The sequence below is a fragment of the Haliotis rubra genome, unplaced genomic scaffold (assembly GCF_003918875.1).
Source record: "Haliotis rubra isolate DU_JTF1 unplaced genomic scaffold, ASM391887v1 Scf373, whole genome shotgun sequence".
NCBI classification, from domain to species: Eukaryota; Metazoa; Mollusca; class Gastropoda; order Lepetellida; family Haliotidae; genus Haliotis; species Haliotis rubra.
The window spans coordinates 701,414-721,518 of NW_025767050.1; the positions used below are offsets into that span (position 1 = coordinate 701,414).

Here is a 20,105-nt window from a genome sequence, read left to right on the forward strand (position 1 = left end):
TCCGTTCCAGACAAGACTGATTCTGATTCTGTATGGCGCTAGCAATGGCGTTCCTACTGGATACTCCACTGTAGCAGACGGGTTATCTATCATCTCTGTCGTCGCTGGAAGAAATCATACGAGTTATGATTATATAATGATTATGTTCTTTCAGACAAATATTACTTCAAGTCAACAATAACTTTCTGGATATGTTACAATATATTTATGACCTTTGGCAACACACACATAAAAAGGTCATTCTGAAATACTGTTACCAATACGTATCTTTGACATATGGTATTCCCAGAAATTATTGAGAAAGTTGTTTCGGCAAATAATTATATTATAATCCATGTATATAAACTATAGAAGTTTTGCATATGAGTATGTTGAGATATGATTCTCTGACAGTCCAAGTGTCTTTCAGTACTTTGTGAGACCTCCTTGCCCTACACTACACGACTGATTTCCTACAAGCGTTAGATCAAACCAATGTGTCATTAGGTGCCAACAGTAAAGAAACACGACCTTTAGATGAAGGAGATGTTTAGGTTGATCTCCAATCAAAATAAGAAGAATAATCTTAAAGATCAGGAGACCTTTCCAGGATGTACAGGTTTAGGTTGTGTGGAACGATTCCTCTGATTTCGGGTCAAACTGTATCCTCGAATACCTACTGGGCAGACTCACCCAGGGTTCATCTGGCATAGTAAACGCTTGGTAAAATGCAACATGCCTTGTTTCTTTATAAACTCCACATCCTCGTCATTGATTATGTTTGGCCTGTTGTGATGTCTGTCCCAACTATCTATGCCAGGTACCCTGTCAGAGTTGCATTTACTCAATGCTCTTCCTACTCTACCTTTACCGACAGCATGAATTGAAAGAAAAGCCTTTTCGCATGTTTGAATGGTTTGTCCTCCAAGAATAACGTGATATATTTCTGTCGCCTGCTTTTACTGGCATCCTCTACATATCTGCGTTTGGGTTTATGTGTCGGAACCTGTCAGGTATGATTTCTGCATATAAAAGTCTTTCGATCCATAAAATGCATTGAAAAATTGCTCTCGACTGACCCCTGTCACTCGCTCAAAACACTTGAGCGGCCATTTACAGTCTCCTCCAACAGTTTTGGCTAGTATGTTTCTTCCCCGAGCTATAGTGTAAGGTTAACCAGAGTTCCGGCGAGATTTTCTTTCATTCCAACCCGTCTTACCAGAGTTTACAGCTCTCCCTGTAAATAAAATTATTTACTTCCTGTGACATGCTGGCTATGACTCAAATACCATGCAGGGATTAACCTAAACATTACCTGAGGATATGTCGTATACCATGTAGGGATTAACCCAAACATCACCTGAGGATAAGTCGAATACCATGTAGGGATGAGCGAAACATCACTTGAGGATATGTCGAATACCATGTAGGGATGAGCCAAACATCACCTGAGGATGAGTCCGATACCATGTAGGGATGAGCCAAACATCACATAAGGATAAGTCGAATACCATGTAGGGATGAGACAAACATCGCCTGAAGATATGTCGAATATCCAGTAGAGAAGAACCAATCGTCACCGGAGGATAAGTCGAACACCATGTTGGTATGGTCCAAACATCACTTGAGGATAAGTCGAATACCATATAGGGGTTAACCAAGCATCACCTGAGGATGAGTCGAATACCATGCTTGGATAAAACAGCAATCACTTGGGATGTTGAACCATGTCTGTAATTCAGCATGAATGTACCTTAATCTAGTCTAAAAGTTCAAATTAGCACACGTACCTTGTCCAGTGATAAGGAAACATTTAGTTATCTGGGCATATTCCATTTTTGTGTCTAACATTTGTACCATTTTACATTGTACATTCTTAACGATCGAGATAGCCTTAATTCACCCTTGTTACATAATACGTAATTTAGAGGTGGTTACTAGTTAGACGTCAATATCCTCAACATGGTTAGAAGTGTGTAGAAATAATCAGCATATCTCGATATTTATCAAAACAACAACAACTCACATCATCTTCAACAGCGACGGCTTCCAAAGTAAACCGATTTACATAAGTCTACAAGCCATTGCTAAAAGATCCAGCTGCGTTTTTGAAATCAAAATGTAATTCAGCTGATCATCTGACGTGCTATCGCATAACGGTCCACAATTGTGTGATTGCATTGTTCTGTGATTTCCTGAAGGCTCTTTGAGTTACTGGTCACAACCGCGTTAATTCCAGTAAACTCCTGTCTTTGAAAGGTGAAAACCTAATCACTTTACACAATTGTAAATGCATAGTTATACGTCATACACATTAGGTATTCCTCCAGCTTTTAATATGATAACATGTGTCAAGAGACAATCTGTTCCAACATTCCAACTGAGGGGCTTTCCAGCGTTGATGTGAAGAGTTGAACCCATTTCTGGTGTCCACTACCTTGATATTGCAAGAAAACTGCACATCAGCGCACATCAACTCGTACATTCCATCTTTTTCGTGGACATGTTTCTGTTGTGAACACAGTAAGATTATGAATATATTTAGATCCCGTTTAGTGTTAAGCATGGACAAAATAGGATAAATATGTGAACACCTTGTGGTTTCAGTGTATGGATGTCAATTTAATGTGAAATGTTTGTTTTGTCCAACTCGAAATTTGTTTGAAAAACTATTTGTAAAAACTGCATGTGAACGACATCATAAATGATACGTGTTGGGAAATCTGACATTCAGTTTTCAGACAAAGTCAAGAACCTCGGTGTCCTATTTGACCAGGCACTCTCCTGGGAAGCTAATATCAGTCAGACGATTAGGTCCTGTCACTATCAGCTACGAAGCATCGGGGCTATCAGACACCTTCTTCCCACAAATGCTGCCCATGCTCTGGTGCGCTCTTTGGTGTTATCACGGCTGGATTACCGCAACAGTCTCTTGGCCAACGTATCAAACGAGCAACTCCAAAGGTTGCAACGTGTTGACAACACAGCAGCCAGGATTGTGATGAGGTGCAAGAAATCGTCCCACATAACTGAACTCTGATCCAGCTTCACTGGCTTCCTGTTCATGCAAGAATTGAGTACAAGATACTGTCCTAAGCTTATCAATGCTATCACCATTCTGCTCCTGCCATTCTGTCAGAACTCACAAAACACTATGAACCATCACGACAACTACGATCTTCAGACCTTTGTCTCCTCTGTGTGCCAAAGCCAAAGCTTACATGGTTTGGGAAGAGATCCTTTTCCTTCAACGCAGCAACATTGTGGAATAAACTGCCTTGTGACTTGAAAAATATTGAAAATCTCTGCACATTCAAAAGGGCTTTAAAGACCTACCTGGTTAAACAGTTTTACAACACAGCCTAATCTAACCCCAAATTACAAACTTTGTAAAATACCAGTGGACTTTGTTAGCGCTATAAGCATTCACCTAGTGAATGGAGGTTAGCGCATTTTAAATGCACTTATTATTACAAGCAAAATCTAATAACGGAACATGAATCCGCCGATGATGGCCATCACTGACTGTGTCAGCAGGGAGTACACAAGGCTTGTTACTGACAACAGTTTTATTGACGTTTGTACATGACTGGTGGATGTGGTTTCGACTCATGGACACTTGATGTCCTCGGGTTTCAGCGCATCTACCTCGGCACACTGGACGCGGTCAACGGGGTTCTCCCTGTTCTTCGGGTCAGAGCAGTACTGGTCTTTGAAACGCTGCAGACAGGAGGAGAGTGTGTGAGTGAAAAGAGGTACATTGACAATGGGTGTCCTGTAAATCATTTGAATCATCATGAGGAGTATACACTTAAGCTGGGGGGTATTGGTGAGTGAGTATTTGTTTACACCGTTCTTAGCAATATTCCAGCAACATCACGGTGGGGAACACCAGAAATGGACTTAAAACATTGTACTCATGTGGACAATCAAACCCGGGCCTTCGGCGTGACGACCGAACGCTTTACCCAATTACTACTACAGCCTCCTTTATGAGAAAGTATTCACAGTGACCATTTGTAGTATTCGAAACTGTGAAGGTGGTGCATGTAGAACGTAACGATGGGTGTAATGTGTGTAGGGACCCGTGAATATCCGGGTTCGAACTGGTCTTCAGCAACCCTGTGAGAGGAGACTAACGGGACCGGGTGGTCAGGCTAGCTGACGTTGTTGACAAAGGCTTGTCATAACTATCGCTGTATTATAGAGAAAGTGTTAAAATGACAACGTAGACGTATATACATGTATATGAAGAGTTTATGAAACGTACACATGTTTTAAAGTTTTAAAGTATAAGATATAATTAAGTAGATTGAAAAGAGCCCCACAGACCCAAATTCACACCTAAATGCTTCATTAATTTTTAAAGTGTAATCTGTGTTTGTTGTCAATCTATATTTGACAACATACAGACAACATAGACCCTTATACAAATAGGGGCGGTTGGGGAAGCCAAGTGGTTAAAGCGTTCGCATGTCACACCGGATACCCAGGTTCGATTCCCCACATAGGTACACTGTGTGAAGCCCATTTCAGGTGTCCCCCGCCGTGATATTCAATGATATATGTTATTACTTACAGTGTATTGCATTGATAGGAAGCCGGCTCCTGGGAAAGCTGAAACACAGAAGATAAAATCGGCTCAATGTTGTTTCCAGTTGTTCAGTTATTCCATGGCGGTCCAAGAAAATAAACACGTATGTCATACACGGGATTAACATCTTGACATTTTATAAGCAAATGGATCTGTGAACAATGACTGCGACACACATCAATATTAAGTCTTTTGTTGACTTCCAGAAACATGCTTTTCAGTGTAATGTTGAAGCTTAGACATCAGGCAGAAAATCATATTTTCAATAGATTATTTCGATCACGAAATCATTAGGTGAATATGACCCTTTCAGTCAGTCTGTCAGTTGAGTTTATCGTTCCGAGGCTGCCAAACACGGTATTGTGAACAGATCTACTCCCCCTATTTTCACAAATACATTAATCCGTAATAACTATTGCATTACAAAATGCCAGTGTACACTTTGAACTGTTCACCCAACTGGGCACACATCTTACCAATTGGAAAATTAAAGTCTGCATTGCTCATCACGCCATCTTTGTTGTTGTCAAATTGGCCGAACAGGAAGCGGGCGTACTGCTCAGAGTAGCCATACCTGCACGTCAGTCTTTGCACGACCTCCCATTCCTGGCTGTTGCAGAGGTCATCTGCAAGAAACAAAAACCGATTCACCATTTTGTGCATACATTTCTATTTACAAGTCCCGAAACGGTTTTCCAAAACGAAATCTGAGCAAGGCGCGGTGGAGAGGCACGTGTTGTGTGCCATGATCATTTTTACTTTCGTGCGCATTTGCAGACACCTGTGGACAGGAGTCGAGTTTAAGAGATCGAATTTCTACTACTGAAGATTTTGCTAAGATATTGTTCTTAAATCCAAGTCGTGTTACAATAACGGTTTGTTCAAGTGGGGTAGGGCAAATGTATGGCGATTGTTAAGTTGCATGTAGAGGCCTAAGAACGATTGTAAGTAAGATTGTTCAGTGAAAGGACTTCAACGAACTTAGTAATTTAAGATTGTTCCGGACCAATTGTAAGTTGTAACCGCAAGATGGCGATTGTGGCCATTTTATAACAACTGTAGCGCTAAGAATGTGTTATGCAAGTGGACCCCTATGACACGTTTGTCCTCAAGGTCAGCAAAACTTTAGATAGAAATAGAGCAATTTTGCTACCAAACACAGTATATAGAAATAAGGCTGAAATGTGTCAAAGACTGACTTTAAATGTTCCCAGGAAAACGTTATTTTTATTTTTACACACACGCTTGGCTTTGACTAGAGAGAGTAAGGAAAGACGGTACAGCGAAATGATAAAACATCATCAATGTAACAATTCAGCCTCAGAACATGGAATTTCGCGTCCATGTTTTGTCATTATTTTCTGTATTTCATCGAGTCCAATAGTCAGGGACAGAAAGCATCAGAACGTCTCTCTTCATTCCAAATTGCCACTGACCAGAGGCTCAGATATGCTCTCATCTATCCTAAGCTATTATGTTCGTGATTGTCACAAACATGTTTCTGAACAAAAGTTATTTTAAAACCAGATCTAATCCTACTTACTGTCGTAATTGTAATGCATAATGTCGAAGCCGATGTCTCTGTTGGTGACGTTCCCGCTACCATCGAAATCGTTGTCCAGCATGGCAACACAGAACTTGCCCACCATCTTCTGAGGAGGATTGCAGCGGTTGAACAGGTTAAACCAGTACCTGAAATATAAACGCTTAGTGAGCTGGGATTATATCTCCTTCTCGGCAACTTTCACATATGTCAACGCCTTTCGAACAAATGGCCTGCAATACAACCAACAATGCCTGTGTGCAATATAAGTTTCAAGGCTATTTGTTTGGTGTTTACGTCGCTATCAGCAGTATTCGAATTCAGTGTTTGACAAAATTATTGGGTGACATGGTAATTACATTTCGAGATCACAAAGATCATTCATAGCAACTGGGACCCCTGAAGATCCGTTTTAGAGTTGATCTTCAGTAAGCCATGCTTGTCGTAAGAGGCGACTGATGTTAGCGGGTGGTCAGGCTCGCTGACTGGGTTGACACATGTCATCGTATTCCAAATGCGTAGATCGATGCTCATGCTGTTGTTAAATGGATTGTCTGGTCCAGCTTCGATTATTTACAGACCGCCGCCATATAACTGGAATATTGCAGAGTGCGGCGTAAAACTAAACTTACTCACTCACTCAGCAATCGGGTGCAGATGACAATCAAATACCTCTTGACCTGCAGGTCTATGGTATAGGCATCAAGACCTTAAGACCCAACCCAGAGGATACATGTACTGGACCCCCTGCAGTCGAACAATACCTTGGTTACATGTCAGGTCGCTCACCATCAGACTCGAGGACATTAAATATATGTCAAGTAACTGAAACTCGCTATTTCCGAACACATCAGCAAGAACAATAATATCGCGTGTGTAACAACCTATGTTTAACCCAGTTATTGATATTGTCAGTGGAGATGAACGAATGTGAGGAATGGTGGCACTCAGTGGGATGGTGACTGATATTGCGAGCAACTCATTAAAGGGATGGTGACTGATATGCGAGCAACTCATATATTGGATGATGACATATATTGCGAGCAACTCATATAAGGGATGGCGACTGATATTGCGAGCAACTCATATAAGGGTGATGGATATTGACTGATATTGCGAGCAGCAACTCATATAAGGGATGGTGACTGATATTGCGAGCAACTCATATAAGGATGGTGACTGATATTGCGAGCAACTCATATAAGGGATGGTGACTGATATTGCGAGCAACTCATATAAGGGATGGTGACTGATATTGCGAGCAACTCATATAAGGGATGGTGACTGATATTGCGAGCAACTCATATAAGGGATGGTGACTGATATTGCGAGCAACTCATATAAGGGATGGTGACTGATATTGATATTGCGAGCAACTCATATAAGGGATGGTGACTGATATTGCGAGCAACTCATATAAGGGATGGTGGATGGTGACTGATATTGCGAGCAACTCATATAAGGGATGGTGACTGATATTGCGAGCAACTCATATAAAGGATGGTGACTGATATTGCGAGCAACTCATATAAGGGATGGTGACTGATATTGCGAGCAACTCATATAAGGGATGGTGACTGATATTGCGAGCAACTCATATAAGGGATGGTGACTGATATTGCAACTCATAAAGGGATGGTGACTGATATTGCGAGCAACTCATATAAGGGATGGTGACTGATATTGCGATACTCATTGCGAGCAACTCATATAAGGGATGGTGACTGATATTGCGAGCAACTCATATAAGGGTTGGTGAGCAAACATATAAGGGATGGTGACTGATATTGCGAGCAACTCATAAGGGATGGTGACTGATATTGCGAGCAACTCATATAAGGGATGGTGACTGATATTGCGAGCAACTCATATAAAGGATGGTGACTGATATTGCGAGCAACTCATATAAGGGATGGTGACTGATATTGCGAGCAACTCATATAAGGGATGGTGACTGATATTGCGAGCAACTCATATAAGGGATGGTGACTGATATTGCGAGCAACTCATATAAGGGATGGTGACTGATATTGCGAGCAACTCATATAAGGGATGGTGACTGATATTGCGAGCAACTCATATAAAGGATGGTGACTGATACTTGCGAGCAACTGATGACTGATATTGCAGCAACTCATATAAGGGATGGTGACTGATATTGCGAGCAACTCATATAAGGGATGGTGACTGATATTGCGAGCAACTCATATAAGGGATGGTGACTGATATTGCGAGCAACTCATATAAGGATGGTGACTGATATTGCGAGCAACTCATATAAGGGATGGTGACTGATATGGTGACTGATATTGCGAGCAACTCATATAAGGGATGGTGACTGATATTGCGAGCAACTCATATAAGGGATGGTGACTGATATTGCGAGCAACTCATATAAGGGATGGTGACTGATATGCCAGCAACTCATATAAGGGATGGTGACTGATATTGCGAGCAACTCATATAAGGGACGGTGACACCCAAGGAACCATGGTACTCGGGCAACTCGCTCAATCCAGTCATACGTTCCTGGGCATGTAATGCCATCACGGAATGTTTCTTTTCACCCAGGGGCGGATACAGCTTTTTGAGGAAGGGGGGTGCACACTATTGAGAAAAGGGAGGGTGCACACTTCATTTTCACCAGAGTTTCAATGGTCATTTAATAAACAGGACAAAAGGGATGGGGTGGGGTGCGCATCCCTGCAACACCCCCCCCCACCCCATGGATCCGCCTATGTAACCAGATTGAAAGTATCAATAGTGGAAGTAGGATAAGAGCTCATTAATATATTTTGCAAAATAAGATTTTTACTGTTTCGATGAAAATCGTGATATACCTGGAGAAACCACAGGTCCCACAGAAGAGGAGGGCGAACACGGTGAGACGGAGGGCGAGCATCCTGAAAACAAACCAGAAGGATCCAGGTAAATATACATGTATACTGCCAGAATACCCGGTCCTGACTAACCCAAGGAACAGATTCCATTTGACGTAAAGTTAAAAATAGATGTAAATAGAAGCGACAAAACTCTTTCCACTGACAGAGGCCCAGATAAGCTGCGCATCCGGGTAAAATACGCATAGAAAATTTCCAATTACGCATTGAAAAAATAATTGTTGCGTACCAATTACGCATTTAAAATGTTAGATACGCCATAAGTTTAAAACAAATGCGTACGGAATATATTTATAAAACTCGCTTACGTAATGAAAAGACATCGATTGCTATCAAGTTGTACTGTAAGTATAGGACAAGTGTTGTACTGTCAGTATAGGATGAGTGATTTTTTATGAAATCATTTCCATTATATTAAATTTGGTTTTGATTAGGTATGACAAAAGGCAGAACATACCTGCTTAGTAAACTTACTCAATGACATAATACTTAGGTAAGTAAAATGACTGAAATACGCACATATTTGAAAGCAGTGGGTAACGGAAAATGAAATACCCACTCAACATTCATAATACCCAGTCCAAAAAACTACAGTGGGTACAGTACCCACATGAACGAAAGCTTATCTGGAGCTCTGGACTTTCCACATTCATAAGTAATCTCTGCCAAAAGCAGAGTCGATTGTACAGCTGTGACTATATCATGAGCAGATATTTGTTTCAGCTGTATTACAGATGTATGATGTTGTTTGTAAACAAATCTGATCTGAACTAGACAATCCAGTGACTGTCAGCATGCGATACGATGACAGAGCATGTGTTTATGAATCACTATAAAAATCAGTCACGACATCAATTCAATCTATTTTATTTCAGTATAAAGGCAACAGGCCCACATAGAGCTGATACAGTTGAGGTATTTTGAAAAGGAGCACTACAGCAAAAAATTACAGTCATGACGATCGGCGATTCATGACACATTTAACGTAATTTACTAAGTGTTAAATCCCTTGGATTAGCAAAGGTAGGGTCAGTGAAAATGGGAAATATGTATACGAATATTTACATGTGCTTGGAATATTAATACAAAATGAATTTAGTTCTCAATTACTGTTAAGTTACATAATGGACAAAATCGCTGTATCTTATCCACATCCAATTTCCACCTCACCAATAATAATATGGCCATCGGACGTCTGTTTTCTTTTGATAGCGTACTTAACAAGAAGGGTTCTAGCGAACTATAAAACTATAGTTCTATAGTTCTAGGTTTGAGCACCTCGACACCTCAGTATGTCATGTTTGTGTATAACAAGCTTTATCTTCATAAAGCCTCAGTATGTCATGTTTGTGTATAACAAGCTTTATCTTAATAAAGCCTCAGTATGTCATGTTTGTGTATAACAAGCTTTATCTTAATAAAGCCTCAGTATGTCATGTTTGTGTATAACAAGCTTTATCTTAATAAAGAATCATAATCAGAGGAAAATGATAACAATTATATTCATGATGCTTTTCTTCCGACAACATCTGATTGAACTGATATAGCGTAACACTGTCTGGGATGTCTGTGGCATACTAAGGAATATAAGCCCTTATTTCCTACATCTAGTGAGATATCAATATGAATACCAAAGCGACAACATTCCCCTGACGCTGCAACGTTTGTAGCCTTGAGGTGGCAAGGGTAAACATACTTTGCCGCGCTAGTTGCGCCCAACATGCGCCCAATTTGCATAAACATGTCATTATTGACATTTGACGCGACAGTATTTTCATATAATGCAGGAGTACAGATCCTGCTAATGGCATCACGTATGCGTTGGGCAGTAAAGTAGCAGTCGAGAAACAGCACTATAAATGACATAATAATAACATAAATAATCATTGTGCACGCACGCACATACACATACATACATACATACAGTGTACATACATACATACATACATACATACATACATACAGTGTTTATACAGTGTTCATACATGTGCATACATACATACATACATACATACAGTGTACATACATACATACATACATACAGTGTACATACATACATACATACATACATACATACAGTGTATATACAGTGTACATACATACATAAATACATACATACATACATACATACATACAGTGTATATACAGTGTACATACATACATACATACAGTGTACATACATACATACATACATACATACATACATACATACACAGTGTACATACATACATACATACATACATACATACATACATACAGTGTACATACATACATACATACATACATACATACATACATACATACATACATACAGTGTACATACATACATACATACATACATACAGCGTACATACATAGAGTGTACATACATACATACCTACATACATGCATACATACATACAGAACGGCCACGTGTGACGTCCCATGCCGAGGACGTCATTTGTGTAATTGTTTTCCAAGCAGTAAAACACTGTTTTGAGGTGGTGTTACTGCCCAGACCACTAGAGACCGTTTGCGGGACCGTCCTTATGTTGGGCAGATTCTGACACAGGTAAACTGTAAAGAACGTCTAGTCTGGGCAGAAATGCACCTGCGCTGGAACCAGAGACAATGGAATAAGGTTGCATTTAGCGACGAATCACGTATAACGCTGCAATTTGCCGACGTCACGCCAACTGCTGCGTACAGGAAGTTTGGGGAGTTTTCTGCAGGAACGTGCGCTCACGTCTTGTCGTAAGTCGTCTTAACCTCAAACCAGTGGGATATCGTGACCAGGGCCTTGTTCCGGAGCTGGTGCCGTTCATGGCTGCTCATAGTCCAGGCCTCCAATTACAACATGACAATGTGACACAACACAGGTGTTTTAGCACGAAATGTCCTGCAGAACTGTATCCTGTATTGACGTCAAGGAGTGGCAATCGAGATCACGTGACCTCAATCCCATGAAACGTCATCCCAGAATGTTCAAGAGCTGGGCGCCATGTAGGTACATCAATGGCGGGGGTTGCCTGATGCTGTGTTCAATGATGTTAGGCAGCCAATGAGACAACGTTACCTTGCTCTTGTGACTGCGAGAAGGGGACATACTGAACAAGCTTCAAAACAGATGGCTTTTCCCTGTGAAGTCGAAAAGTGACCCTATCGTGCTGCTGTTGACGGCGGAATGTGCACCAAGCGAACCTTAATGCCTAATCATGTTGTCCTGTACGCTCCGTATGTTCATAAACCAGATTTATTCACTAATAAATTAATATGATCATGTTTTGGACATAAAGTAACACATATAAAGTTTCTTTTTTGGTTTATTATTATACATGCCGTGATTTCAAACAGTTTGCCCATTGGTGTTTCGATTCATACAGTCCTTGCAATAATTATGGTCTAATTGGACATTGAAACCACCAAAATACACGCACGCAGACACAGGCACGCACACAGGCACGCACGCACGCACGCACACACACACACACACACACACACACACAGAGAGAGAGAGAGAGAGAGAGAGAGAGAGAGAGAGAGAGAGACGACACACACACACGCACACGCACACGCACGCACACACACACGCATGCACGCACGCACACACACATTCACAAAATAATGTAACATCACTCATTTTCCGCCTTTGCGTTTCAGCGTTACTGTTACAGATCATATCATGTGTGAGTGAGTGAGTCAAGTTTTACGCCGCCTTTTGCAATATTACAGCAATATGCGGGGGACACCCAAAATGGGCTTCCCACACTTTACCCATGTTGGGAATCGAACCCGGGTCATCATTGCGACTAGAGGACGCTTGAACCATTAGGCTACCCCACCGCCTCTCATATTATGAAGCAACTTTACCATGTCGTCACAATGTAATACACAAATACTGTGACATGGCGAGCCATGACGTCACATTAGAGACTTAAAATGACAATGGTGACATTCACAATTGTAATACAACAATCAAGTACACTGCTTTAGAAAAACAGGAAATTTATCTTGAATTATATTTCGATCCCTGCTGTCGATGTAAAGATGCATGTCTTGTGGTCCTTTACCTGTTATTCATGGACGCGGATTCGAGTCCTTAAACGGTCCGTGTGTCCAGTGTATTACTCAAGAGAGCATATTATTAAATAAGTACTATTAAAGCATACTTATGTAGCAGGGCCCTTCTCTACTTGTAGTATGACTTGCATATTATAACAGGATCAGGCCAGGTTGGAACATAATGAAATAATTCTATAATTTTATACATGAATCTTCACAAGTTGGACAGATACTGTTATCATTACTAGTAAATGTACAGTTGAACGTTCAGTAATACATGACAGTGAAAGGGCATTTGTACATAGCATACCTTTGTAAATTACAGCTGTTAATCTGTACAAATGAAAACGAGAAAGGAAAATAGTTAGCAAAATACGAAAATATACGAACCTGTCTGAATGCAGTGGATAACGACTGAAACTTTGGCCTGATCACTGCCCAACTGTTCAGCCGGTACGATAGCTCCACCCACAGGTCAAGACAGGTACGGTGAGGGTGCAGAGGAGGGGTACCCATATGTCGTTAAGTTGTTTTTAGAATCTTGTCTGTTTATGAACAGCAGTGATATTGCTTGATTCTGGTTCGGGCATCTGATTGATTTGAACGTTTTATGTGAATGCGTGTTACGAGGTTTCAACTTGCTTATATTACTCACTTAGTTTCATGTCGCACACAACAATATATCAGCTATTTGGCAGCTGTCTGTAAATAGACTGTAAACCAGACAGTCCAGTGATCAACAGAATGAACATCGATCTACGCAATTGGGATACAATGACATGTGCTAACCAGGTCAGCGAACCTGACCATCTGCCTCTTACGACAAGCATGGGTTACTGAAGATCAATTCTAACCCGGATCTTCACGGGGCCACTCACTCATATCACTCAATAGTATTACTCTTTTCATGTCATTTCGGAACGGGTATGTGAGCAGTACTGGCACGGGTGTGTCACAAGTAAAATTAATGTTCGTTGAGTGAGATACTCCCCGTACTGGGTACTGGGTTATTCTAGTTATAAGTTATACACAGAAGAATTAGAAGACAATTGAGGACATATTCACCACAGAAAGAAATAATAATTTTGAAAGCTTGTAAACCAAATGGTTTCCTCGCATCCCTGTATTTAATCCTGAATAACTACGTAATCAAAACATATTACTGTTGATATTGATATTTAATGTATATATATCTGTTGATCCCACAAGCTGTTACGTACAGATATTTTTCTGCATGCTTGTATTCAGCTTATTGGGAACAATAAAACAAAATCCGAACTAACACATTTTAGTAAGACTTCGTAAGGCATGTAAGGCTGACAGTAGGGCTGACATATGTCAGTTGAGACCATACTCGTCATGTTTCTTTCCATGAGGGTGACAAGGAAGATCGTATCCTCAGATTCCTGAACCATTCCTGCTGAGCAGCGTATTTCCATGCTGAGCAGTTGCTCGCATCTTGCAGTCTTAACCATCGAAGGCCTTTCATAATACACCCAGACATATAGTTTTTGTATGATATTAAGCCGTCTGGGACAACTTAAGAATGGTCAGCAAGTTCTAACTTGACACACAGAAGGAGGCACGCAACAAGGACATTTATATCACTGAAAAGATCTCGAGGAAAAAATAATGTACCAGTGTGTTCACGTGCTCATAAGCTCACACATTGGCTCTGAAAAAACATTACTGCATAAATTTCCTACAGTATTTGTTTTCTGCAGAATTGTTTTTCAGATTCTTTTAACTGCAGATTTTTTTCTGCAACAGTCTGAACTGGGTGAAAAAACGAAATCCTTATAAGATTCGTTATGGTGTACAGCAAAAACAGTTCCAGATGAAGTAGGGCATCACTTGGAAACTTTGAAACAGAGTCAACCTCTGCGGCAAATTCATCTAGTAAATATTTAGAGAGGTGATATTTATTCGAATCTGGACAAGCAGGTTTAGTCAAAAGGGCATCCCAACCATTTTTGTTTGTTTTAGTGTTTGCAGTGATCATTTGTGTCATAGTGATTTATTCTCTCATTGTTTGGACACTAGAGATCCTTTGTGGAAACGTCATACCGGAAAAGCACAGTTTGCTGTATATTACTAATTTTATCGTAAAGGGGACTATTTTGACGCAATGATATATACATATTTTGTATTTACATTAACATGACGACATTGAATAGAATATTTTCAATTACAAATTTCGTTTCAAAAAGGAGTTTGAAAATTACATAAATCTTTATTCATATAGTTTCAGTAAAATTTAGCAATTTTCAGTTGAACGATGGCCCTCGGTGTACGAATTGTTTGACGACGGCAGCCGACGTTCAAGATCACAGCGTTGGAAAAGAACGAACTGGTGATGTGCGCATTTAGTCTCGATCCTCGTAAAGAAATACGCTTTAATGTTTCTGCATATATTTGCAAACTAAACAAATCATTTCATCATGCTTAAAAGTTTAGGGTCCAATGACACCCCAGTTTAAAAGACGACGGGGCAATAACCAACCCTGACACCGTTTCCTCTAGTTCGGTATTTCGGTAACAAGAAAAAAGAATGATGCTTGAAAATTTAAAACCTTAATCCTTTTCCTAGCAAATGCAAATGAGGTCGTGCTGAAATGTTCGTCTCCTCAGTAAACATACCTTGGGACGCCTGTACTTGATATACTTGAGTTAATGTATTTGCGAGAAGTGATGAGTGAATAGCTTCAGGTACAGGGGGTCATATACATTGATACAATGCTCGTCTCTTACAAACGTACTTCACACACCTTGAGCAAGTAGTCACGTCCCTTGCAACAAAACTGAGTACTTTCCCTGCATGAGCAGAGCCAAACACTCAAAATGTCATGTCTTCTGTGTCGTGGACGGAAGACTCACATGGCAGTGTGCTGCACTTCAACGCCACACACAATCTGAGATTCCATTGTACTGTAAAAGGAGATCAGTCCGGTGGCTCCTTTCACGAAGCAACCTTTACTAAGGTTAACCTTATCTCCCATTCTTTAACATAGCACTACGGTTACCTCAGTGACTTACGATCACCTTAGTGCTTTGTGAAAGGAGGCCCTGATCAACAGCCACTGCAAGTGTAATGAATGTACTGTGAGTGAGTTGAGTGAGTGAGTGTGTGAGTGAGTGAGTGCGTGTGTGGGGGAGTGAGGGAGGGAGTGATGGAGGGAGTGATGGAGGGAGCGAGCCTCTTTACAATATTCTAGCAATATCACGGCGTGGGACACGATAAATGGGCTTTACACATGAACGCTCTTACTACTAGGCTACCCTACCGCCCCGCGACATAGAAGAAGAAGAAGAAGAAGAAGAAGAAGAAGAAGAAGGAGTGAGTGAGTTAATATTTAACGTCACATCGGCAATATTTCAGCCATATCGTGACAGAAGAAGAAGGAGGAGGAGGAGGAGGAGAAGAGGAACCAAAATGGTTTATTAAGATGAGACCTAGAAGACAACAAAATCGAGCATAAGTATTAACAAATTTTGAATAAAACCGTTCCTTGAATAATTGTTACAGTTTCCATACATGAAAGGGGAAATGCTGGTGTAAGAATATTGTTCATATCGACGGCAAAACATTAGTGAAACCCTTGCTTCTGGGGGCTTAAACAACCTCGCATTCCTCATCAGTTTCTTCCGCGACAGTTGCAAAGCTTATTATATCTTGTATCCTGGTATCTGTACGACTAAACCTGCTAAGCTTGACTTCTGAGGACAGAGTACCATAGAGATGTTTGTTAAATACTGTAACCTGTTCCATATTGTACATTTGGTTTTCATTACACAGAGTGAGTGAGTGAGTGAGTGAGTGAGTTTAGTTTTACGCCGCTTTTAGCAATATTGCAGCAATATCACGGCGGGGGACACCAGAAATGGGCTTGACGCATTGTCTTAGGAGCTTAGCTGAATAATTGACATGTAACCTATTGATATCTTCAATCAAATCATTGATAGAAACTGAGAAGAGTGTTGGTGACAGAACGCACCCCTGGACCACTCCTGACCTAACAGGGAGCAAACGGTTGTTACAGTTATTAACACGAACGCATGACCCGGTATTCTGTTTAGAATTATAACGTACTCAAGGCTGGTAACTCACATATTGTGTCGAAGGGGCTTTCCGACACGTTCTACATAATTGACTTTTTCTCTTCCGCCCAAAAACAAACAAGGCCTCTAGTGTTTATACAACTCCGTGGGAGGAGTATCTCGGGTAATGGCACTGTAAGTGTATCTCCTTGTACGGACTGGACCTTTCAGTGACTGCATGCCTATTGTTTAGATGGTTGTTGGGGGCTTGGATTATCGTTTGAGTGAGTGAGTGAGTGAGTTCAGTTTAACACTGCTTTTATCAATATTTCTGCAATATCATGGGACAGAAATAGACTTCACACATTGTACCCATGTGGGGAATCGAACCCGACGAGCGAACGCTTTAACCACTAGGCTACCCCACCGCCCCGATTATTTTTGAAACAGAACAGGATTTAATAGATTTAGCTCACAAAAGAGAGGCCGGGGCAGTGGGGTAGCCTAGTGGTTAAAGCGTTGGCTCGTCACACCGAAGGCCCGGGTTCGATTCCCTACATGGGTACAATGTGTGAAGCCCATTTCTGGTGTCCCCCGCCGTGATATTGCTGGAATATTGCTAAAAGCGGCGTAAAACCATTCTCACTACTCACTAAAAGAGAGGCCAAACAAAAAATTTCAGTTGGTTTATAGCTCATTGTCTAGCATGTCAAGTGGACGACTTAAGTTTTGAACAAAAACTGAAAGTAGCAATGCAAATAAGATGACATTTACAGGACACAAATAGTTCTGTAAAGATGGGAATTGTGTGTTTCTATATATTGACAAAGGGATATCATTGGTATGAAACTTTATATGATAGTTCTGTATTGGCTAGTCCTTACGCCCTACCATGGTGGCGAGTAACATCTGAAATTTGCCCTTGAGTAGTACATTGTCTCAGTAGGATGCCATACTCTCCTTGCAATGATATTGACAGGTATATTGATGAGGTCTCTGGTACTTTTCCTCACGTGTTACACTGGATTTCGCTTAATTTTACGATATTGCAATCAATTAGAGCTCATCTTACTATTGTTCACTCGTAAGAGGCGACTAACAGGATCAGGTGGTTGGCACATGTCATTGTATCCCAGTTTCGTAGATCGATGCTCATGCTGTTGATCACTGGATTGTCTGGTCCAGATTATTTGCAGACCGCCGCCATATAGCTGGAATATTGCTGGATGCCGCTTTAATCAACAACAACCAACCATCTAATATTGTTCACACTGTTAACAAGCAATATATTGACAAGAAAATATATACTAATGTTACAAATACAGATTATTAACATGGGGAATATGAAGGCGAATACTTATAAAACTGAACATTCTCTCAATAACATTTCTGACACACGTAAATCTTCATGCCAAACAATGTCTCAAGGCACAAAATGTGCTTAAAGTTTTAAACTAATCCCTAAAGCATTTATTGCGGTAAGAACACCCCAGTACACTTCCAAGTGAACAGTATGCAACCATTAAATCTGAACCAATCATCTAAATTGATAATCATTAACAATCAGGCAATTTGTAAGCATAATGCGGTTGGAACGAAAAGTATTTCATGCTTCAAAATAATTGAAACAGTAACATTGTTCTTACTTTCATATTTATCTTCAAGATATTGAATGCAATGTATACTGTGTGATAGAAAGGATACGAAAACATGATAAATTCAAAAATGATGCTTTAATGAAACATGTAATGATGGGAAATATATAATTACTACGTTAACTAACTCATGAACAGAACTTGGTACAGGTAGATATTTTATCAGTTAGACCCTAAAGTGATGAGGCTACTCAATCAGTTTATTTGTTATCACTTCAGACAGGAATTACTGCGTTCTCACGGAAGTATTTCACTGAGGCAGTAAGCGAAACACTTTCTCATGTGATTGTAAATCTTGAAGAACAACCATGATGTAGGGAAAGTGCCTGCGCATTTTAGACGGAAGACACGCTCTACATCGAAATATGGTCTTTACATAATACTCATAATGCTTTCTATTCAGGGCTGTTATATAAATTTATAAGCCTTTTTGACATTTATTCTCTGCATGCATATGGAAACACAACTTCAACCAAACGCGGTGGTTCAGGAGTATATCATCTAATGTCATCGACTTAAGAATACATCAAAATGGCAGTTTCAAGGTAAAGATTGAGCATTCCCTAGTATGTACAAATCTTGATGAGCTCCTTAAATCTGAGAAGTTTGATGTATTTTACATTAAAAAATAGATCTACATTTTCAAGAGATTGGTCATTAACAAACTGAAAAAATAAATATCCTCACTCAGACATCACTTCTTGCCTTTTATTATATGGAATAAACTGTATGGAGATACATAACCAATGACTAGGGACAATAACGTCTTGTTTATTGCGTAGAACGACGTTGTACCGCCTTAATTGTAAGGATTAAATCGTTATACAAGTTGATTGGCATTGATTAGGATTGAATAGTAGGTTGACCGAAGGAGTTGATTTCTACTATAAAGAAATTGTTCATCAACATATCTTATCCATATTTGATAAACTCCGTTTAGTCAGTGGGCCTTGTACAACGTTTATTTAATCCATGTGAGGTAGCCTTCCGTAAGTTGTATTTACATGAAAAATGACTGGACAAAATGAACAGAGAGCTTTGGAGATATCAACTTAAACATTCACTTAAAACGGAATTTTGCAAAATGCTGCCCACAATAATGGTTAACATAACATTGTTCTTAACAAGCAGGACGCATATATAACAAGTTTTATGGATAACAACTTCTTTATTTTCGTGAGTGCGACGTTTCGATACAGATTCTTGTACCGTTGTCAAGCAAGAGTGGTACATGAAGTGTAGGAGCTGCATATATATACTGTATATAACAATGAAACAACATAATAGACAAAGGAAACAACATAATTGCCATGATTGGCTAAGCAGTAAGCTGATGAAGCCAGTAAGTACATAAA

At 40.2% G+C, this 20,105-nt stretch overlaps 1 protein-coding gene across 1 annotated transcript; it reads right to left on the reverse strand.

Annotated features, from left to right (window-relative positions):
• Positions 1 to 3,533: 3,533 nt before the first annotated feature.
• LOC124286052 lies at positions 3,534 to 13,524 on the reverse strand. The gene is made up of 6 exons (XM_046722370.1): positions 13,448 to 13,524; positions 8,957 to 9,019; positions 6,117 to 6,265; positions 5,050 to 5,199; positions 4,559 to 4,596; positions 3,534 to 3,699 (listed from the first exon to the last, which is right to left on the reverse strand). The coding sequence occupies exons 2-6, from the start codon at positions 9,016 to 9,018 to the stop codon at positions 3,589 to 3,591; spliced, it is 510 nt and encodes a 169-aa protein (XP_046578326.1). The 5' UTR covers position 9,019; positions 13,448 to 13,524; the 3' UTR covers positions 3,534 to 3,588.
• Between the last annotated feature and the right edge of the window lie 6,581 nt (positions 13,525 to 20,105).